Raw genomic sequence first — 24,686 nt, 5'->3', positions numbered from 1 at the left:
AAGGAAAACACATAAATGTGGTCTATATAAATTGCAATCTGATGTGAAATAAGCATGAAACAGCTTTAGGAAAGAAACTGGCTTAGAATGGAAGTGATCTCATTCATCTATTCATAGACCAGATTCATCTGTATATATCCGACTATTTTGCTTTCACAAGTGGCTCACAATAAAATTTTGACAAGTCTCTAGAGTCAGCTGCTACTTTTCTATGAACTGCCTAACATTTTTGTTGTGTGCATTCAAGTCAATTCTAATTTATGACAACCTTGGTATGAGGTTTTCTTACAAGGTTTATTCAGGGGAAGCTTGCCATTGCTCTAAGCAAAACTTCCCCAAGGCCACTCCATGGATTTCTATGCCTGAGCATCTACTCCAAATCTGCTCTCGGGACTCCTGAAGCACAAACCACTACATTATGTTGTCTCAGTGCTGCCAAACAATAACAAACTAACATAGTTCATGGCAATCAAGGAATCTTTAGACAAACTTAGTAATTTTATGTTATGTTAATAGCTGCACCACTACATGACAATAGATCCTGACATATTGATATATAATTAGACAAGTAACGTGTTTTTCAGTGAAAGATATTTTAAGATATAGCCTTCGTGAAGTTCTGGTCCCCAATAATGACTTTTTTCGGGAACATCTATTTATTTTATGAGGGTGGGTCAAAAAGTTTTGCCTCTTGTGTCATAAAAACATTATAAATGAGCATATAACAGCAGAAGTTGCTACAGATCATAGCCTGAACTATCCTCTACGCAAAACCACCATACAACATAGTAACTATCAATTTGCACACATCTGTGCCATCATTTAATCCAGGCATCAAAACAATTTTAGAAAAATTTAGGGCTTTGCTTTGTGACATATGATTTTAAAACTGTTTTAATGTCATTCAATGTTAGACTACACAGAGAAACCAGAGGTCCTCTGAAACACAACCTATGTGGTTTCAGATTCAATGGCTTGAATGACATTAAAGCAGGATTATTGTTTTTAATGTGTTATCTATGATAATCACATTTATGCTTAAAACTGTATTAACCTTTTAAAGTTATGTAATTCAATAGCATTCCCCTGGTTGTATGATTGGTAAACCTGTCTCCACATTTTTCCTTTCATTACTCCAAGTAGCACAGCTCAAATGGAGAGCATTTCAGGAACCACATGGGTTGGACAAAATAAATTATGAATTGTAGTATCCTGATTCTTTCCATTCCCATGGAGTCGTTTTTTTCTGGAGGAAAACCACTAATACATCTCCATCATCTTTACAATGCTGCTCTACAATTCCCACAAATGTCTTTTACAAACTATGCATATTTGCACTGGGTGGCACCAGTACAAATCAAGAGCTACCAGTTTTCTTTTATTCGTTTTTTTTTCTTCAGACACTGTAGTCTTTCATAAACCAAGAATTACAAAATAGGTATAGCAAGGCTTTATAAATACGTATCATTTTAATTCACTATGCCAGATCTCTTTGATACCTGAGGGCTGTGTTGGTTCACGATATTCTCCACTGCTGATCTGCCTGATCAGATTTTTGTGATCAAAGCCATCAAAGGGCATTGTTCCATAAACCAGAGTATAAAGCAATACACCAAGGGCCCAGCTGTCAACCTGGAGCAGAGAGACAAGAAACATAAAGACTAAGAAAATCAATCCCCAAAGCCCATGGAACTGCAAGAACAGGATATCTAGCTATGCTTAATAATGAACACACTGATATCTTGTTTGAAATCTAGCACTCAATATGAAAACCAAATGAAAGAAAGATCTCATAGGTCTTCCATGCCAGAAATCTATTTCCATTATCACAAAAAACCTGTGATGATTTAGTCAGATTCCAAACATCCAATGCCCCAAACATGTTTTCCTTTTTCTTTCTTCCTTCCGTTCTCCTTTTGCCTACCTCTGGACCCCGGTAAGGCCTTCCATTGACAATTTCAGGAGATGCATATAGTGGGCTTCCACAGAAAGTTTGGAGGAATTTATCCTTCTGGTAAAGATTTGAAAGTCCAAAGTCTGCAATCTGCAAAGAAAAATACAAAATATTCTAAAGGACAATGTATGAAAATATAACTAAACATCAGCAGTAAGTATCATTCAAGAGCGTTAGTGGATGTTTTTGTTTTTGAAACTGGTAAAAGTTTTTCTCCAGCCAGTTTCCTTATAGTTCCATGAGTTTACTTTCAAAATGGGAGTTGCAGTGGTGCAATAGGTTAAACCCTTGTGCTGGCCGAACTGCTGACCTGAAGACCTGAAGGCCAACTGTTTGAATCCACGAAGGCAGTGTGAGCTCCCATCTGTCAGCCCCAACTTCCCATGCGAGGACATGAGAAAAGCCTCTCACAGGATGGTCACACATCCCAGCATCCCCTGGGCAATGTCCTTTCAGACAACTACACCAGAAGTAGCTGTCTGTAATATTGTGCCATATTCTATCACACAAGAAGTATATTCTCGTCACTCCTGACATGATAAAAAAGCTCTCAAAATAAAAATCATGAGTGATGTCAAATAATGAGGGCTTCCTAATTTATTTCTTCTTTGAAAATAAAAACCCGGCAATTTGGAAATCCAAAACCCAATGTGCAAGATTGTTCCCAGAAAGTGCCTTGTGACACCTTGAAGACCAACATTTTTCATTTGCTATAAATCTTTGAGAATTGCAGTCCTTCTCATCTGATGCACCAACTTAACTAATGATTCCAGTGAGTCTCTCCTTCCTTCAATGCATATGGACTGTCTTGTTTGCCTGAGCAATCTGCACTGTTGTACTAAATGCTTCCTGCACTTACTAGGCAGTGTTAGAAGGGGTGGTTTTAATCATTACCTGGCATATCAAGGATCAGCTGATTTAAAACAATTGAGAAAGGTTACCACAACTATAGTAAAAGGAGTCAAAAGTTGTGCTTAAAGAAGAAAACTGAAAATGACCTGCAGAATGAATTCCATCTGCAGTTTTGAACTCTTCATTATCATATACAGGACAGGAACTAGATTGCAGTTCATTATTGTACTTATGTCATCTTTAAACATCATTTATATTAGATCAGCTCCCTACCTCCTGTCCTTCAGAAGCATGGTGAAGATCTGGCTGTGGGACCAAGCCTTTGGGGCAGTGCAGTGAGGGAATAATAGAATGGTGTCCTGAGACAGTTTTAAACTGTTGATTTTAAAGCTGATATAAGTGATTTTAATGTTTGTCTCAGCATTGAATGTTTGCTGTATATATGTTATGCTCCGCCCTGAGTCCCCTGTGGGGTGAGAAGGGCAAAATATAAATGTTGTGTGTGTGTGTGTGTGTATGTGTGTATATATAGGTAAAGTTTTTCCCATGACATGAAGTCCAGTCGTATCTGACTCTGGGGTGTGGTGCTCATCTCCATTTCTAAGCCGAAGAGCCATCATTGTCTGTAGACACCTTCAAGGTCATGTGGCCGGCATGACTGCATGAAGTTCTGTAACCTACCCGCTGGAGTAGATCTACTCATATTTGCATGTTTCGAACTGCTAGGTTGGCAGATCCTAGGTTGGCATATATATACACACACATATATATAGTGTTATCCAACCATGCATCTACACCATGTTTGATGGGTGCATATGGGTATATGAAGGAGGGGGGACTTTGTATACACAGCTATTCTCTTTTCATTTGAAATCTCATTTTTAAAACAAGTCAGCATTTCAACCCATGTTTTTAGAGTTTTAGAAGTTCTGGGTATGCAGACAAAAAATGGGAAAACAGTGCTCTATAAATTCTTCAACATCTGGAATCTTGTTAGAAGAAGCTGGTGTACAAATGCAGTCTGTAAATCTATTCTTGGGGTTCAGATTGCAGTTAATTACCTTAAACAAATTCTACTTTCTTATCAAGTCACTCTGAATGGTTAGAAACAAGTCAGTCTTAAACTAAAAAAGAAGGCCATGTCAATCCAAATCTAAAATCTTCAGTGTTAGAATTTGTATGCTGGATCACAGAATAAGCTCTATATAGAGGCAGTGGTTGGTTCTGATACTGTGGTGTATGGTTGCTTAGGACAATCTGTTCCCTTATCATCACACAATCTGCAAAAACATGGATATCTCCATGCCAATATTAATACACACAAAATGCTTTTTTTGTTTTCATTGTGGCCATTCAGGAAAAAGTATTTCTATCACAACCAACTCCCATATTCGCAGACTAAAGTTTATCAGCTTTTCCCATTAAAGTTGTCGTTTTCCCTCCTCCCACTATGGAAAAAATGTCATCGTAGCCAAGATTCCTTCATGTTCTTGGCACTTAAACACATCCAAAGTATTACATCAAAAAAAAAAAACTTTCCCAAACAGGGAGGGGGTTGCAGAAAAGCTAGACTTTGTATTCCCTTGCTTTACCTTAAAGGAAATAACTGTTTTCACTGCTTACAAGAAATGCAATGAAACATACTCATGGATCATGAAACATGTACTCCTCTGAAATATTCAGGCTTAGTGTAATTTGGAATTGCTACTTTACTTCACTCTGAAACTGGACCTTTCGCTATTGGCCTTTGGTTTAGAAAACCCCACTGAATTATTGACAAGAGAGTACAATGTTCATGAAATCCAAGATTTGTCTGTGGAGTATACTGTACAGTTTCAAAGAAACAGAATTATACATATAAACAGGGTCACTAAGCCTAATTTAGATTATTTTATTTATCTTGTTTTCCCATTCTATTTTCCAATACTCATGAGGTGCTAGTGAATGGACCTTTTTTTTTACTCCTTCTGTCATCAATTTCTCAGTGTGCCAGAGAAAGCAGTTGTCAATTCATTATAAATAAAATGAGAATCCTTTAGCTCAGGTCCCCTGGCTGCATGTTGTCCAGTTGCAGTAAAGTGTAACATTTTCCAAATATTGTGAAAGACACTTTCTTGTCTTCCTTTGTAATTTCCTCATTCAAAGATCACAACCCTTAATTCATTCACTGTATGTCCAGGAAGGCTGACATGTTCTGTAACTGGACTTTGGGTACTGCCACTTCAAATGTCAGTATTTTGCTGTATTGTAATTTTGGGCTTGGCCTCATGTTAGCCACCCTGAGGCCCCTTCGGAGAGATGGTGGTGGGGTACAAATAAAGTTTATTATTAGGTTTATTATATTTGTGCCCATTTGTCCTCTTGTGTAGCACTGTTCTTTTTATTCAATGTCGAATCTAGACGAGCATTGTGAAAAACAAGGGCATGTACTTCTGATGTTGTGGGTGATGTTATTGGCCTCCTGTAATATTGATGTGGGGACAGAGTTGGTAAGTGAATTTGTGGATCAGTTTTATCGTACCATCCATATTATTCTTCCTGTTGGAAATGAATAGTAGTTCAAGGTTTGGAGGCTGTCTGTAGGCCAATAAGAGCGTGCCTGCCAGAGCTTGTGAGAATGTGTTACTGGTATATTTATTCCAGACACAAAACCATAACTAATTGGCCACCATGAGCGTTCTCTCATTTTGCGTTCTTGGTTTGTAGTAGACTGTTCCTAGGAACTAAACTTGCCTAGTTGATTTTGATTTGTAGTTTCAGAAATGTCAATTGCAAATCCTAGAGTCTGGGTATGAGTAGATGCGGGTGCATCAGAAGGCCTGGCTATAAACAACAGATTTGGTGAGCCGTCCTGAGTTCCTCTGCGGAGGTTGAGAAAGGACGGGATATAAAAACCCTAAATAAATAAATAAATAAATTCTGTATGGAAACTGGACACATATAAGTGAAGCGATCAGTGGGTTTTCAAAAAGAGTGTGAGGCTTAGAAGTCTATTATGCAATTGTATGGTGATGTCAAGATTTATAGTGCTGATTGTTTCAGCCACAAATAGATGATGGTAATGAAATTGTAGAAATCCTGGCAAAATGGCGCATTGCTTTCCAAGGATTTCCTGATGACATATTTCCAAATATGTCATCAGGAAATCCTAGATAGAGGAGGGATTTCTGGATGCATGTGGTGAGAAAGCATTGTCCAAGGTCATCATGAACATATTTTGCCATGTGGATGCCCATAGCAGTCCCACTGACATTATTCTCAGAAGTGAAATAATTATTGTATTATTGCTCAATTGGCCTACTAAAATGATCAAGCCCTATGAGGAGCAACTTGAAGAGGTGGACATGTTTAGCCTTCAGAAGAGAAGGCTGAGAGAAGACATGATGGCCATGTATAAATATGTGAGGGGAAGTCAAGAGGAGGAGGGAGCAGGTTGTTTTCTGACTAGGATGCAGAACAATGGCTTTAAACTACAGTAGATTCCACTTGAACATGAAGAAGAACTTCCTAACCGCCGAGAGCTGTTCAGCAGTGGAACTCTCTGCCCCAGAGTGTGGTGGAGGCTCCTTCTTTGGAGGCTTTTAAACAGAGGCTGCATGACCATCTGTTGAGGATGCTTTGAATGTGATTTTCCTGCTTCTTGACGGGGGTTGGACTGGATTGCCCACGAGGTCTCTTCCAACTCTATGATTCTATGATTCTACTTGCTATAATTAGTAAACTTTTTGATAGAAGCTCCATGACGGGATGATATGAGAAAACATCCTGGATAATGAACAAGCCAATTTCAGGTCAGGATGATCTACTGTGGATCAGGTTTTAATTCTACAATACTTACTGGAAAAAATATTCTTTTAAAGTCAAAACATTAGCTTTTGTGGGTCTTAGAGCTGCTTTTGTCTCTATCTCCAGAGGTAGTGTCATGTATCATGTTCTGCAGTTGGTGGTGGTAGGCCTAGCAGTTGGTGATGGAAGGGTTAATGTATGTCTTAGTTCCAAAGGGTTGAGTATTCTGTAAGTAAGAGTTCATGGGTGAAAGCAATAAAGGGTGGAGGTGTACAAGAGATAAGATTGCAGCTGGGTGTTTCTGGATATAAGGAGCGAGCCTTGGAACTGAACTTTGGGAGAAAAGTATTTGTCTTATCTTGGTGGTGGGTGCTGCTGGTTTTTCCCCAAGTTTGTGGATTTTTGGTGTCCTGACCTGTCTCCTGAACCTTTGGAATCCTGGAACCTTGAATCTTTGGACTGGCTTTTGACTGTGGTATAGACTCTTGATCCCTGGACTTTGTTTATTGAACTCTTGGCATTTGACCGCTGGAGTGGACCTTTAGACTACGGAGTTATCTTGAACCTGCAAAAGGGTTTGCTGTTTTTGTTTTATATTCTGTGGCTGAGTGCAATCTTTATGTTTTATATTTTGGACTTTTAAAACAGCCAGAAAGTAAGTGCTATTTTAATTAAACTGCTTGATACCAACTGGATTTTTGTTTGGTTCATCTCTACCTGAATAAGGCAGAGCCCTGGCATCGTGACAGGTACACCCTGGTTGAAACTTAAAGCTTCCACAGTGGATCACTCTAATGTCATAGCCAAGTACAGAAGTGCACCTGCAATGAGAGGCCAAGAGAAACAGCAGCAACAGTGTGGCTGGATGGAAAACAAGATAGGGCACCTTCTGAAAATCCCTTTTCTGCAAAGCTATAAAAGATGCAAAAACTTTCATTTTTTTCCTTTCTACCTGGCCTTCTAATTACTAGAATATTAGACATTTTTATCTTCAGAGACAGTTATATTATTACATTCTAGTCACTACTTTTATGAAGCACCGAAAGCTCTTTTACTCAGAATCCTGCAACTCTGATAGTAAGCATTATCACATGGATATTTGCCTGACTTATACTTATGCAAACAATTAACAAAACATAGCCCTTTGAAAATTGCTAGATGTAATATATTATCTAAGATAAGTTAACGAAACCTTTAAAATATAAAAAAGCATTTAATATTACTTGCAGACAGCCCATTTCTAGTTTCCTAGAAATACACATTTCTCAATATTTTTTGTAAATGAGGTTTTCCAGATTTGCTCAACTGAACATCAATAATTTACAACCCCAGATGTGTTTCCTTGCCAACAAATATTGTTTAGTGAAACAATGGAGAGGCAGAAGTCTCTGAGATCAAAACAGAAACCACACTAAAAAAAATGAAATTTAAACCTACAGAATCAAACATGATCGTGCGATTTTGTTTTATATGAACCCTGTTGATAGGCCTGAGTGCAGTATGGCAAGTCAGATATAAAGAGGAAAGGAAATGTTTAGTTTGACAAAATCCAGATTCAGGCAGTGATGAGAATAAGCGTGGGGGATAAAATGGAAATTGTCTTCAGTTCTAAGATCTCAAAATGTTTATTGCTATCAAAACACCAGCAACTTCCTTGAGTACACAGGGAATATTAGTACGGACATTACTTTTTAGTATGTATATTGATATTCAGTCATTAAAAAAGTATGAACAAAGTCATGGGGAAAGAGGGATATGTTTCTTTTTCTTCCTATCACATGAATCAAAAGAAGAATATTAAGAGAAAAAAAGTCATACATGGAATTCTCCTTGAATATTTATTGTTTGTAGTAAATAAAATAAAAAATAAGGGAGATACTATGCAATATCACGCCTTCAAAACAATTATAAAAGAAGAATACTTAGGACTAGATTTATAACTCTAAAAATTCCCAAAACCTGTTTTTTGTTGTTGTTGTTGTTGTTGTTGTTTTGTCGTGTCAGGAGCAACCTGAGAAACTGCAAGTCACTTCTGGTGTGAGAGAATTGGCCGTCTGCAAGGACTTTGCCCAGGGGACGGCCGGATGTTTTTATCATCCTTGTGGGAGGCTTCTCTCATGTCCCCGCATGAGGAGCTGGAGCTGATAGAGGGAGCTCATCTGCCTCTCCCCGGATTCGAACCTGCGACCTGTTGGTCTTCAGTCCTGCCGGCATAGGGGTTTAACCCACTGCACCACTGGCGGCTCCTCCCAAAACCTGTAAATAGACTCTTTAAGCTAGCATTGCGCCCCCCCCCCTCCCCCGGATGTGTGACAGGAAGTAGCCGCCAACTGCGAGAGAAATTAGGTTGAAAACAGTGAAAGCCACCCACTGTATGGTTATGAGCCTCCTCCCAGCAGACTTAAATCAAGGGAAAGTTTCATGAGAACCACCACCTCTCTAAATGTTCCCCCAGTAACAGCAAGAATATTCCTGTGGGCAGCAATATCAGGCAATTCCAACTGGATGCCTCCCCCCCCCCCCCCCCATGAGGGTCTTCTTCCAGGGGCAAGCAAAAAAAAATGAGAAATGTTACGGAGTAACTGTACATGAAGTGTATAAAAACTGAAGTTTGGATTTTATTCTATTTTTATTTTTATGTTTTGTTTTTATTTTTGTGCCAGCAAGCTTTCAGTATCATGTGATTTCCAACCATTCCTTGTGAAGGCAACTGGCAATGTAAGGAACGTTTCTATCATCATTCAATGCTTTCTGAGTTTTAAACAGTTGAAGGTAACTTGGGAAATTAGTGCTGTTCCCAGAACATCACCACATATCTTGTATCATAGCCATCCTTTTCTTCCAGGAAAAATGAAAAGGTCATTCCCATGCTTGCACTATGGATTTTTGTCATAGTTATGACATCACAAAAAGGCAATCTGAAAGCTATCATTGTGCTTGGAGTTCTAAGGCCACTTCCTAATGAAGGACATGTGCAATGTTTGAGTTTATTTTGAAACTAGATTTGCTTATTTTTCAGACATGATCAAAGGATGTTCAGAGTGCTCCAGAGGAGGCGCTTGAACCTTTCAGGCCCAGAACGTTTTCATGGTCCCAGCAGCCAGCAACAATACCATCTGCAAAGTAGATCAGCTTGTGCTGAGAGTCTACTGTTGTGCCTGCTGATTTGCTATTGTTCCCCTTCAAAGGGAGGAAAATCCCATTCCCTTACTTTCACATAACATTTTAAAAAACTAAACATGTGCAAATTTTTGAGCACTCTTCCAAAAAAAAATCATTTGGGCAGCAACTCAATTTAATGTTAAAGTCACATTGTCTGCATAAAGCTCTGCACTGTGATATTGTGAAAGTTTTGCAAACTACACATGCACAGCAGAAAAGAATTTACCTTAATATTACAATTGTCATCGAGAAGAATATTTTCCAGTTTTAGGTCCCTATGGACAACGCCATTCTGGGGGGAAAAAGAGAGAAAAGAACATTAGGATGGACAGACACAATTTGTGGGAGGGCTTGATATTGAATGGATTAAAGAAGGGAGCCATCAGGGTGGTCTTTGCATTTTGAATGCAGTCATAACACTTGCAGCCTAGTAACTAGTGACAGGAGATGTATTAGTCACTTGCTGTGTGGTTAAGGGAAGAATGACTGGAATCTGTCCTCCCACAAAGCCTGTAAAACAGCAGGGGATGCTTTTAGGACCTTAATTCCAAGCCCAATCCTTCTTCTACTGTGTGAAAGTAATATATGCTTCCCAGGCACCAGAAAACTCAGTCACTCTCCCTTTCAGAGTCAAGTTAACTATTATAAAAGATCTGGTTCTACAACTGGCCTTTTAGGCATGATGATATATCCCTCAAAGACAAATGTTAGAACCTGCAGCTAACAAAATGAGCTTGTTATAATGTCATTGAAATTGAAGCACACAGTAACGTGCTGTTGTTTTTCTGTATCGCAAAATAGAAAAGCTGAAACCTATAGTCTTCAAAAATGCAGTTAATTTTTAAAAATATATGCAGTGGAAAATGATTTATACCTATTATAGCCATGTCAGATGTTTTGAGAAAATTTCCAAACACTTAACAGATTATACCCCTCTTTCAAATAAACTTTTGTCATTTAAGAGTCAGCTGCATAAAAATCACTACTGACCAAAAGGTCATGAGTTCGAAGCCAGCCCAGGTCAGAGTAAGCTCCTGACCATTTGTCTAGCTTGCTGTCGACCTTTGCAGCCCAAAAACAGTTGCATCTGTCAAGTAGGAAATTTAGGTACTGCTTAAGCGGGGAGGCTAATTTAACTAATTTAAGACACCATAAAAATTTTCAGCAGCCTGCTAAAGAATTCGGAAGTACTCCATCAGTGTCACAAGTGGACGGTGAAATGACAGCTCCCCCGGTGGCCGTAATACTCTCATGAAGCTGGAATGTTAAATAGCCTTTGTGTATCTGTCTATATATGCTGTGTGTCTTGGCATTGAATCTTTGCCATGTATATGTGCATTGTAATCCACCCTGAGTCCCCTGCGGGGTGAGAAGGGTGAAATATAAATACTATAAATAAATAAATAATATTTTAAAAACCTTTTTATGGTAAGGATTTAGAACTTTATTTTTTCCACTACGAATGAGGGGCAAAAGACTGGTACAGATACACTAGGAAAAGCCTTGTGTATGTTTTTGTATGCCTTTACCACATATACTAGTATTCCCGTATCAGGGGAAAGGTGAGATAAAAATAAAGTAAATACAAAAATAATTGAAACAATTTACAAAGCAATAGAAAGCATTAATGTAGATAGAATCAATGTACAAGGCTATTGTGCAATCACAAATACACATAGTGTTGTTGAAGGCTTTCATGGCTGGAATCAATGGATTGCTGAATTTTCCGGGCTGTATGGCCATGTTCCAGAAGCATTCTCTCCTGATGTTTCATCCACATCTATGGCAGGCATCCTCACATGGCCATACAGTCTAGAAAACGCATAGCAACCCAATACATATATCCTTCACTATGACATATCTGCTTAGAAGCCAGTAACAAACAACATCCAAAGTATCTGATCACTTTTAAACTGAACTGCATTCCATCTTCAGCTCCTATAGAATAATGTTGGTTCTTGGCACACAGTCACTGGGTACATAAGGAACAAGATACCTAACAACCATCACCACATAAATGTGCCATCTGTTGATGCGGCTCACCTTATGGCAGTAATGCACAGCAGAGACAATTTGCCGGAAAAAGTGTCGTGTCTCTCTCTCATTCAGCCTCCGCCTTTCGCTGATATAATCATACAGTTCTCCTTTGCTTGCGTATTCCATGATGATCACGATCTTATCTTTATTCTCAAATACTGCAGATAAAGAAACCCTCCAAATTTAATTCAATACATTTAAGAATTAAGCTCATATAAACACATGGAAAATCTTGAAGCAGCGTTTTCTTCATTCCCACCCCTCTGCTGCCAACATCTTTCACTTACAAGGATGGATAAAACACTCTATTTCTATTCTGTGTCAGGGTGCATCTACACCAGGCATGGGCAAACTTTGGCCCTCCGAGTGTTTTTGACTTCCACAATTCCCAACAGTCATCCAAAACACCTGGAGGGACGAAGTTTGCCCATGCCTGATCTACACAGTAGAAATAATTCAGTTTGACACCACTTTAACTGCCTGTTGTAGTTTGGCAAGGCACCAGTACTCTTTGGCAGAGAAGGCTGAAGACCTTGTAATACAAACAACAAACCCTGTGATTCCATAGCACTGAGCTGCGGCAGTTCAAATGGGGTCAAACTGCATTAATTTTACAGCGTATGCACCCTCAATTTCACATGTGCTTATTCATAATCTTGTTCCAGTCATTTTTTCTGTGATAATCTGTAGTTTTCACTCTGTCGTTTTGCACACCTTGAACAAAAAATAGCATTTAACACATTTGTCATAAAAAGTACATTCTCTGAGTTTATTATATGCATATCGTCACACTTTTGTGCCCCTCCTGTCTTAATATACACCCTTTCTGGTGCCAATTGATCTTTAGATTAAGAAGGCAAACAAGCACGGGAATACAGCTGTTAGTAAGAGATATGAAGTTGTCTAATGGGACTGTTATTCACTCAAGGCAAGAGATTAAGTGGCTTAAATGGGTGACATAAGGTACAACCTGCATAGGAATATACTGAGATACTGATACAGTACTTATTTCATTCCAACATGTTTGTCTTGTCTAGTCAAGTAACTGGATTCCCAACTGAGAGCAGAAATGAGGCCAAATTGGAAACTGAAGCCACTTTCAATTCTCCTTCGTCATACAGTCATATCAGGAAGAAAAACCAAGTACTTCATGCACAGACATGTAATCTATATAAATAAGGCATACATTTCTTCTGATGCTTTGCAGAAGAAGAAAAAAGCAAAATTAAAATCAATGAATTTTGCAGGAAATATAAAAATCATAATTTTTTGAAAGCTGAGTAAAATAAAAGCACCTTTTTGTTTCATTTTAAGCCATCGGAAGTATATAAATTTATTACAGCTTGACTATTTCACATTTTATAGCTACTCCAGTAGTCCTTAATTGAAAAACGTGTGTGTGTGTGTCCTAAAATAAATCAATACTCTGAATTTTTTTTCATGTCAGGAGCGACTTTGAGAAACTACAAGTCGCTTCTGGTGTGAGAGAATTGGCCATCTGCAAGGCCGTTACCCAGGAGACACCCAGATGTTTTGATGTTTTACCATCTTTGTGAGAGGCTTCTCTCATGTCCTCGCAAGGGGAGTTGGAGCTGACAGAGGGAGCTCATCCGTACTCTCCCCAGATTCAAACCCCCAACCAGTCAGTCTTCAGTCCTGCTGGCACAAGGGTTTAAGCCATTATACCACCGGGGGCTCCTTCAAAAGTTATATAATACAATATTATTTGATAACTTTTCAATTGGTTTCATCATTCTAGTCTAGAACATCTTAAACTTTTACTCTAGCCACAAAATTCATTGGATGCCTAAGGGGGGAAATCGTCCATAGGATAAGAACATTGTTTTTCACTTCTGCATGCATTCAGTGTCACTTCATTCACGCGCAGAGATGCCTTGCAGAAGTAAGATTATGTTTGGCAGGTCTTTTGAGTTAATGAGATTATCCTAAACTGATATAAGTAATCTTACTTTAACTGGTACACTGCTTTAAAGTTCTTCCCAATGCATATTTTCAGGGAGTAGGTCTCAAAACTGAAACTGCAGCTTCATTCTGAGTATTTTGGTCATAAATCCCTTCACACTTTATCACTGTTGTATAAGACATAGTACTGATATTTTTTCCATCCTGTGTGTGTGTGTGTTTAAGAGAGTGGGGAGAGTGATAGGAAGCAGCCAGATAAACACTAGCTGCTGTTGACTTGTCCATCCCATTACGGCTTATGAAGCTCTGATGCGTTCCAGTGATTTCACCCTCATTAACAATGAACTTTGGAGACCATGGGAGCTGTTTATGGATGAATTACATTGCAGCATCCAAATATGATAGGCTGAAATTCTCTAGGATTGACTTAATATTATTAAAATAGCCTTAGCTCTTACATAACTGGAATATCTTGTATAATGGCAATTACAGAGTCTCTAACAAACCAGTATTGATATGTTGCACAGGAGCATAAAAAAATTTACTTTTTGGAATGATAAACTGGTAAAGTGCCCAACATAATTTTGATAAAGTATTATATTTATATAACAAAACATATGGATATATTTTGGCTATATATATATGTGTGTGTGTGTGTGAGAGAGAGAGAGAGAGAGAGAGAGAGAGAGAGAGAGAAGCAAATTAAGAATATACTGCAAGTTGCTTCTGGTGTGAGAGAATTGGCCATCTGCAAGGACATTGCCCAGAGGACGCCCAGGTGTGTTACCATCCTGTGGGTGGCTTCTCTCATGTGTCCGCATGGGAAGCTGAGGCTGACAGATGGGAACTCACCCCATCTGTCAGATTTGAACCACTGACCTTCAGGTCTTCAGGTCAATAGTTCAGCCAGCACAAGAGTTTAACCAACTGTGCTACTGCGACTCCCCTATATATTTACATAATGAACTCTCACTAGACATTAAAATGATTAATCATACTTAGATCAGAGCTTCCCAAACATTTCATGTTGGTGACACACTTTTTAGACATGCATCATTTCGCAACACAATAATTCAGTTTTACCAAACAGTAAAACCAACCTCTTATAAGAGATATGGACATATACATAAATTGTAATAACAAAATGTAGGGGGACACAACATATCTCATGAAACTCTTATTTATATATTTTGCTACAGTATAAGATTTATTGTTTATATCAAATAGATTCAGAGGTTTCTCAGTATGTTCATGGGACACACCTACACATTGCAGTTGACACTCTAATATGTGGCGACATGCTTTGGAAAGTTCTGCTTTAGATGTATCAGGAAATGACACAATTCATGGGAAAAGACACTACCCATGATAATAGTAAGACAATAATAAAGTAGAAAAGGAGACAAGCAACATTACAGTTAGATTTTTTTTCAGCAAAGGAAGCCATGGCCCCGAGTCTTCATGACCTAAGCAAATAAATCACTTTGGCTCACAAAGGTCTGCCACTCACAAGACTGCCATGAGTCAAAGCTGACTTGACAGCAAAGACAACAAAACAAACTATATAGACAGGCTGGTGGTGGGAAGTCTTGGCTCTGCCCTTTCCTCTCCTCTGCTTTAGTTCCCCCTGTTTAGTTTTTCCAATAGTGTAGATGCCTTCCTTTGTATTAGTTTTTGGGTGGAGCGTAAACAAACCCCTAGAGGCCAGCGTTAGTTGGTCTATTCCATTTGCCTGTATTCCATTTGCCTCTTTTGCTGGACTCCTCCTTTTCTGAAGTAGAGCTACAGTGATTAGAGGCTTGGGTATTGTCTGGTAATCCTAGGCCTGAGCAATCCAAAACAGGCACCCTTAGCACCTGCATTCAGCAGTATACTTATACCACCAATCCCAGAGACAACAGAAGCTTTTAACCACCTTAAGCTTCAGAAAAATGAGGATTGAGACAGCTTATAAGCAACAGCTTGTAAACCATCGCTTTGCATCAGAGGCAGAAGACTCCAGAGAGATGACTTCAGGCAGTAAAATCTCCTTTTGTAATATACTGTTTTAAGTTATCTTACAATAGTCCTGGATGGAGTTCACCCTTTATTCATCTTGTTTTCAGTAAACTCATTTGGTTATCTTTTCGCCTTGTCTAAAGTCCCTCTGTGTTAAAGGGTCTTAATCTTAACAGAAGATATACAGATAATCCCTGAGTAAAGCCAGACACTATAGTTTTCCCAAAGGCTTGGGCGTGTCATCACAGGTGGGCCCTGAAATTTTACAAGTACACTCTGTTTTCTACTGGAATAAATCATTCATTTAATTAAATGTTTTGAAATGTTTCAAATATGGTATCATACAACAATATACTAGCAACTGCCTTAAATTTAATTAGATTATTTACGCATACTCTACCTAGTTGATTGGGGGAAACTTTCCAAGATTTCGAAGGCATGACTATCCAGGCCCTGTTACCTGAAATTCTTCAATTGTTGATGATAAGAAATTCACTTGTAAAGTGGGTGATCTACAGAGCTCAAGTCTCCCCACCACAGGTCCATGTCTGGAGAAACACTTCTCATTATGCAACATTAGTACCATCAGTTCTCTTAGACACTATCCTCTCAGGAGTGCTTGTGAAATAGGATATCTTCATAACATTGCATTTAGGGATGTGTTGATATCCCCTGAAGTAGGGTATTTGTGATATTATTTATTGCAATACTAATTAACCAAATGAACACTCTTTCCTATTAAGACCTACATTTTAAGCTGACTACTTGGTTTACATTGTATTCCTACTGCACTTGATTTATGACCTGATACGTCTAATGCAGGTTATTCTGAAGCTAGACCAACTTCTAAAGCAGTTCTGTAAAGTTGCTGCCACCACCTACTTTGCAAAAAAAACTAAATTGAATCATAACATTTAATGGAAATGCTAGACAAAGAAATGCTAACCTTGACTAAGAGGTCAGCATCAGAGTGTCATTGACTTTGACGTATGGCAGATGGTTTGAAATGGGTGTTTTATGAATGCTGCCTGCTCCTTTTCCCTGGAGCCCTGTAAGTTCTTACAAAACTCTCTTTTATTGAGGTATTTCACCAAATCAAGACCCCTGTCGACTATGTATCTTTCAGAGTGGAATTTTGATTTTACAAGTGACTGCATAAGAAGTTAGGACAGGTGAATAATCCCCATTCACTTGAAATTATATATTTACAGAGGAGCTAAAACCAGGAATCTATAGTTGTGCATGTAGCTATCCATTACTACACAGCAGTTTGTAGCTGGTCCTGGTTAGGGGACTACACTGTCCCTTCCAAGGAAACTTGGTGGGTCACAGCCCACTGCGGGAAAGCAATTTTGCATGCTTTCAGCCTTCTCTGGGCCATTTTGTTTTTCAGTTTGTGCCCTTCCCAATGGGTTGCACTGATATGTTTCGGCACATGCCAAGATACACAATGCCATTTTGGGTTATCATTTTGGCCAATTTTGACTTTTTTAAAGGTTTATTTTTGGTCTGATTGAGGTTCAGGGAACTTTGAGAGTTAGGAAAAGCAAACTGTTGTGATTTGGACACATTCTGGATAAATAATAATAATAATAATAATAATAATAATAATTTTATTTATATTCCGCAGAGGAACCCAGAGGGACTCGGGGTGGCTTACAGAAACACATAATAGTGCCATAAAACACATAGCATACAAGTAAAGTACATCAACATTTATAACAATAACAATATCAATTAACATAAAACAACAATTACAAAAGATAAAGGCCCAACTCAGTTTAAATAAAATACTCAGTAAAATGCAGCAATAGCTGCTATTAAAATGGACAATACAACCACATTTAACATCCCATCAACAGCTGAGTTACAAGTGACATTAAAGTGTCAGGGTTAATTTGTCTGATCCTCTAGTTTAGCTGATTGGTTTGGGGACAATAAATCACATGATTCATTGAAATGTATTTTAATTATGTTTATTATGTTTTCAGTTGGATATTGTATGTTGTATGCTGCCTTGAGTCCCCCTCAGGGTAGAGAAAGATAGGATATAAATAAGGTAAATAATAATTAAATGTGAAAATCAATGTATTTTTTAAAAAAAAATAGTTGGGGAATAGGGGGCACACTTCGGTATCCGAAGAGGTGTATGTGGCCCCCACTTTGCTTGTGTCTTCTCTAACTCAGCCCACTATTCATTCCAAAAACTGATTGTGCAAAAGGGATGTGGGGAAAGGATACAACTTCCTATGCTGGCAACATCAAATTGAGTTTAGACAACCAGAAAAAAAGTGTTTATGTTCAGACACTCCATATATTTACTTACACCCCTTAAACTCAAAAAGCAAATATTCTGATTGGGGGCACATGTTTCCCTTTTGTTCCTTGTTTCTAGACAGCTAATTTAAACTTGGTGCTTTGGTATGGAATGTTATTTAAAAATCGAAATCTGGAAGGATTTCAGTTCTCATTACCAAAGATGTGCCTGAGCTAAAGAACATTTTGTAACACCATCTTTCTCACACCATTATTCTCCATCATAGCCTGTGCTGCTATCATAATAACTCCTGAGTGCAATCTGTCTACTTTGCTATATTTAGAAGGCTTGAAATGATGAGCTCAGTTTCTATTCAGGGGACTTTATTAGCACAGAGACTTCCTTCCCTATCTGCCGGTTCAGAGTTCTCAAATTCACAGCACCCTGCGAAGCATGATGATCATCTTAAAATATTCTTGCTCATCAAAAAAGGAGAACACTTTGTAAGCATGTTGAAAAAAAGTTTATCCATTATTAATGCAAAAATGTGAAGTGTACGTGCTCTCTGTTGGTAGAAACACATACTCCTAGTAAATGTAAAAGTTTCCCCTGACATTAAGTCTAGTCATGTCCGACATTGGGGGGGGGGGGGGGGGGTTGGTGCTCATCTCCATTTGTAAGCCGAAGAGCTGGTGTTGTCTGTAGACACCTCCAAGGTCATGTGGCTGGCATGACTGCATGGAGCGCCATTACCTTCCCACTGGAGTGGTACCTATTAATCTACTCACATTTGCATGTTTTCGAACTGCTAGGTTGGCAGAAACTGAACCTAACAGCGGGAGGTCGCCCGGATTCGAACCACAAGATTTGTACCGCCGACCTTTTGGTTGGCAAGTTCAACAGCTCAGCGGTTTAACCCACTGCATCACTGAGGGCTCCTAAAGAAACAATTTTTTTAAATCCACATTGTCTTGGCTATCATATGTGTGTGTGTGTGTGTGTGTGTGTATTTTAAATGTATTACAATTGTTTGCTCATTCAGCTACAACAGAATGAAAGTAAACACGCATATCATTTTATTTTGATGTTGTACTGAAAGGTATAATGGTATAGTTTAAAAGAGAGAGAGAGATCCACCTTGAGGACTGATTGCTTTCCCATTTACATGTAACCCCAGGATAAGAATTTTAGTTTGTTGTTTTAAGAGAGGCAGCCAATCCCTTCACATTGGAACCATCTGAATTCTCCTCATGCCTTTGCTCTATATCAGAGCAATCTTCTAAATTAGTTCCAGTGTGTTGACATTCCTTCCATCTGGTGTCTTTCCATAAAGTGGTATTTTTATTACCCTCCGTACAGCAGCAGACAGAAGTACCTTTGCAACCATACAAAGTGCTCTTTTATTAAAGGTCAGCCAAATCAGAGCAGAAAGTGAGCTTGTCTTTAATTTTAGGAACCAGGGTAAAATAACCTTTCCATTCACTTAAATATCTAAAGAAGCTCTTTGGTTAAAGGAGAAATAATTATTCTAAAATACATTTGAATATCTGAAACCATTCTTAAGATGCAAGTCTACTGGATTTTTGTCTACTCACATTTCTGTGGGAAATATTTACCTTCTTCCATTAATTTATTTGTATAGATGTTTAGACGATTGAATATGAATTGCATTTCCAGATTTTAAGTGTTATATACTAAGAAGGAAAATTATCTGCAAAGTTGCCTTCTAAACCACATACCATGCTATAAAACATTTCAGGTTAGAAAATTTTAATAATGGATTACTCTTTAAACAAAATAATAAAGGTAAAGGTTTCCCCTTGACATTAAATCTAGTCATGTCCGACTCTGGAGGGTGGTGCTCATCTCCATTTCTAAGCTGAAGAGCTAGCGTTGTCCTTAGATGTCTCCTAGGTCATGTGGCCGGCATAACTGCATGGAGCGCCATTACCTTCCTGCTGAAGTGGTACCTATTGATCTACTGACATTTGCATGTTTTCAAACTGATAAGTTGGCAGAAGCTGGGGCTAACCATGGGAGCTCACCCCACTCCCCGGATTCGAACCACAAATTTTCCGATTAGCAAATTCTGCAGCCTAGTGGTTTAATCTGCTGCGCCATGTACATGATCTATGCCAGTTAATTGGATTATAATGGAACTTATAAAAATTGTTACATTTGTGAAAATTTAATTCTATTTAATTGTGTGTTTATATCAGTGTTTGGCTGTAGCCAAAAAGGATTTTCCCTAATCCCTTTTGTGTGAAAATCAGAAATTATCTCAACTAGATACAATGAAGCAAAAACCACATATACTCATCCCTCTGAGTATCAGTTATGACTGAGTCCAGGGTCTGAAAGAAAGTGTATAATACAATCATAGGACTGCTAGATGAAAACTCAGAATGTGCAGCTATGCACTCATAGGAGATACAATTCCACTAGAAATAGCTTCTCTTCTTACAGTGACCATGCTGTTTCTGTTCATAAAACTATATTTAATCCATAAAGATTTATGAGTCTCAGGTTCTTGGATATGACAAGCTAATCTATGATGCATGCACTCAGTATCTCACATTTCCTTCTAGGGGCATCATTGTAGGACTTCCCATAAGATGTCAGCATTGAATTGAGTGCAATAACCAAATGAATAAAAACAAATCATGGGATTGGTCCAGATTATTCCAATATTTACAAACATATCACAGAGACATACAATTTCAGCAGGACATGACAGTAGCCCCTCTGAACAAATCTTACCAAGAATATCCCATGATAGGGTTGCTTTACGATTGCCATAAATCAAAAATGGCATGAGGGCACACAACAACCACCAAAAATGTTACATTTGCTCCCAACCAATAGCCTCTAGGAAAACTCTATATTATAATTTATAGTAATTTTCATATGAATTATTAAAATATATACAGTAGACTCCTGCTTATCCAACCTTTGCTCATCTAGCATTCTGTATTATCCAATGAAATCTGCCTCCCACTCAGATTCACAGCAATTTCAATACATTGCAATGTTTTGGTGCTAAATTCATAAATATAGTAATTGCTACATAATGTTACTGTGTATTGAAATGCTTTTTTCTGTTGATTTGTTGTAAAACAGGATGTTTTGGTGCTTAATTTGTAAAATCATAACGTAATTTGACATTTAACAGGCTTTTCCTTAATCCCACCTTACTATTCAACATTTTCGTTCTGGCTTTCTGTTTATGTTGGATAAGCGAGACTCTACTGTATGTAAAAGATAATAAAAGTTGAAATAAAAAGCTTGAGTGCTGGATTGGGACTCTGGGAGACCCAGGTTCAAATCTGTATTGGGCATGGAACAGCCTCATGGAAGGCAATGACAAACATCCTCTGACAAATCATGCCAAAAAAGGATCACCTTGTAGTCACCATAAATTAGAAATGACACAAAAGTACACAACAACAACAACAACAACAACAACAACAACAACAGATATTATATTGTTCTCTTAGTAAAAGTAACCAAAAAAAGTAATGAGGCAAATCAAGAAGCTCCTCATATATTTTGGATTTTTGTGCTTTTATATGAACATTTCAAACCTGCAAATATCCGTGAAAAGATTCCTGACTTAAGCTATTCTGGGTGGATCTTCAATTTTGAAAATCCAGGATAGCAATGTGGGCAATTAAGTTCAATGAACCAGTTCCATATATATTTCCATACTCAGAATGGGATATTAATATGCATGTATTCAATTCATGGGAGACCAGATTTCACTTTAAAAAAAAAAACCTGCTAATTGAAATGCAATTATGTCCCACAGTGAAAGTAAGTTCCTTTGATGTCAACATTTTAATGAATGTCTCATCTTTCTTCTATTATGTATCCGAAGGCAATTTACAGGATCCCAGAGTCTCCCACTAAGGCACCAATCAGACCAAGTACCGTTTAATAATAAGGCTGCTACAATATCAGCCTTTTAATCTTGGTCCAGAACTTATATGTGTCTTATATGTTTTATTGTATTATATGACTTGTGAAAAAAAGTATTTTTGACCTTTGACAGATTTTCTCTTATTTATTTATTATTTAAAACATTTATATTCTGCGCTTCTCAACCCGAAGGGGACTCAAGGCAGAGCACAACATACAAACGGCAACATTCAATGCCGGGACCAAAATAGATTATACACATAGATAAACATTAAAACATTAAAATCCACTGTTTAAACCATCTCAGTCATCTCCTAATACAATAGAACTACAGAGAACATTTCCTCAACTGAAACTGTTCTTCATGGTTCCCAACCTTTTTTGGACCAAGGACCATTTGACCAGGGACCACTTTGACCAGGGACCACTCTCCAACATTAGTACCAAAAGGGTTATATATCAGTGTTTTGTCAACTTTAGATTCGGTTTGGTTATTTGAGGTGTTGGTTCAGAAAACTGCATTGGATAGACCACATCAGCTCTAGTTTCTGATAGAGAACATATGCCACCCAGTAGTCGCCATCTGCCCGCCCATAGAAAACCATATTTAATAATCTAGAGCTGATGTGGTAGTGGTCATATTTTGTGGGTAGTCAGCCTCTCCCTTCCCAACATCCCTGTTGCCTCAGCACTATAAGAGGGTTTCGCAAGACCAGTCACTCTTGTTGCCGCGTGGTTTTGAGGCAACTATGTAGTAATGGTGAGGCCGTGGACCATATTTTCGTTCTTGGGGACCACTGGTGGTCCATGGACCACAAGTTGGGAACTACTATTCTAATACTATGCTTCTTACAAGTACTATACTGCTTCCAGACAGACTTTGCAAGAGACAGATCCTCCTTTCTTCCACAGATCCCCACATACTTCCAACAGTTTTCTTGCTACTCAGTGCTCATTAAGGAGGAAAAGACAGAATGGCTGCATAATATCTTCTAATTGGTAGTTTCATAAGCCATTCATCTGGAAGCAGCTTTAGCTTATATAACTTTACTGGTAGGCGTGTATATGAATAAGGATGTTCAAGTGCTATTCTATTCAGGTTTTCACTCTCCATAAAAATTGCCAGACAGGACATTTTTTGGCGTTAAAATAATAATAATAATAATAATAATAATAATAATATTTATTTATACCCCTCCACCATCTCCCTGAAGGGGACTCGGGGCGGCTAACATGAGGCCAAGCCCAAAGATACAGTACAGCAAAATAGTATGGCCACAGGTTACATTTTACTCCCTAAAGATTCAAGTGTTGAACACAGAATTTTGGGAGGGGAAAGGTTTTGGAGTGGAAAGGCTTTTGTTTTGTTTTTTGTTCATGCCCTGAAATTTGGAACACTTCTGGAAAAGTCAGCTTAATCCACCCAGTCCTCAAAAATTACTTGAAAGCCGTTTCCTTCCAGCTGCAGTCAAAAGGCTGCCAATTACAGTCCTGTGGAGAGGATGGAATTTCTTCTGACTCCAAACTGGGGGTTTGCTTCTTTCAGATAATACTGGAGATAAATTCATTTTGATCAAGTTACAGAAAGAATTCTGAAACTAAAAAGCCTGTTTACATACATGTGGATTTGGCTACCATTGAAAACGGGTGGTTTGTGTTGACACTGAGTTGACAAATGCAGAGGTTAATCACCTTTAGCCAAACAAGGTCAAAAGGATACCAAAACATGGATCCTGTTTAAGAGAAACACGTGTTTCAAATCCTGATAGAAAGGCCTTTCCCTGAAAGAATTGGGCTCACACCAGGAAAACTTAATGCACCCATTAACCATTGGTCTCCAGTCTTCCCAGATGGAAGACCAACCTCCAATCCGACATTTCAATAAGAGATTCATTATTACTGTTGTACCACGTGTCAGATTTCCCCCTTTAATTTTTTCTCCTGCTCTTTTCATTTTTTTCTTTGTTATTTTCCTTTCCCCAAACCCATATTTATTACTTCAAAATTAAAAGATAATTTATTATTGTGATGATAATACTGATGCCACTAATGTGATTCTATATAACTTTCCAAGCACAAAGATGTGAGACTTTCATTGCTGAATCAATACTTGACATTAAACTCTTCAGTAAGTCTGATTACAAATCAGGCCTGAACAAATCAGATGACTAAACTGAGAATGTCATACTTTTGACATATGAGATGACTCATTAGAAAAGATGATACTGCTCCATAAAGTGGAATACAATAAGAAAAAGCAAGGCTGTATTATGAATATATTGATTCAATGGAGGGATACACAGCCCTGAGTTGGTAAGATACTATCACGATAATTTATGACTGAGGCTCTTTGATGTGTCCCATTCACAACGGTTGTCACAGGTTGAATTCAGCTCCACAACAAAACAAAAAAGAAAAACCAACAAATATAACTCTGAGAAGAGTTTGGGGAAAAGTTTTAGGAATAAGATTCTTGCCAATCCAGGAGCTGGGATTGGAGAATGGCGTCTTCTAGTAATTATCTCTTTCCATGACCTTTTACTTAGGGACAGAAGTATTTTCAATGGCAAGTATCTTGTTTTATATCAGGTTCAATGGCTTCAATAAAGTATAAAAGAGCAGGAACATAGGAGACAAGAAACATTTCCTTTGAAACTGTGACATCCTGTATATAGGTTCCTGTAGATTAAATTCAATAACACAGTTTTCAAAGCACAATGATGCAAGATCTTCAGTGCTGAATTAATGACAGACTCCAAATCATAATGCTTAAATAGTCTAGAGCAGTGTTTCTCAAAC

General features: G+C 38.2%; 1 protein-coding gene across 1 annotated transcript in view; it reads right to left on the bottom strand.

Annotated features, from left to right (window-relative positions):
• Positions 1 to 24,686, bottom strand: part of NUAK1 (NUAK family kinase 1) — a 76,361-nt gene that overhangs the window by 12,980 nt on the left and 38,695 nt on the right. Inside the window, exons 3-6 of the mRNA XM_067469224.1 lie at positions 11,798 to 11,949; positions 9,981 to 10,046; positions 1,925 to 2,044; positions 1,500 to 1,632 (exon numbers count right to left, since the gene is read on the bottom strand). Coding sequence (XP_067325325.1) covers positions 1,500 to 1,632; positions 1,925 to 2,044; positions 9,981 to 10,046; positions 11,798 to 11,949 — 471 coding nt within the window. The remainder of the gene's footprint in view (positions 1 to 1,499; positions 1,633 to 1,924; positions 2,045 to 9,980; positions 10,047 to 11,797; positions 11,950 to 24,686) is intronic.

The sequence above is a fragment of the Anolis sagrei genome, chromosome 5, assembly GCF_037176765.1.
Source record: "Anolis sagrei isolate rAnoSag1 chromosome 5, rAnoSag1.mat, whole genome shotgun sequence".
Classification (NCBI taxonomy): domain Eukaryota; kingdom Metazoa; phylum Chordata; class Lepidosauria; order Squamata; family Dactyloidae; genus Anolis; species Anolis sagrei.
The sequence above is the reverse complement of the archived record's forward strand: the minus strand, read 5'-3'. Positions and strand labels throughout refer to the sequence as shown.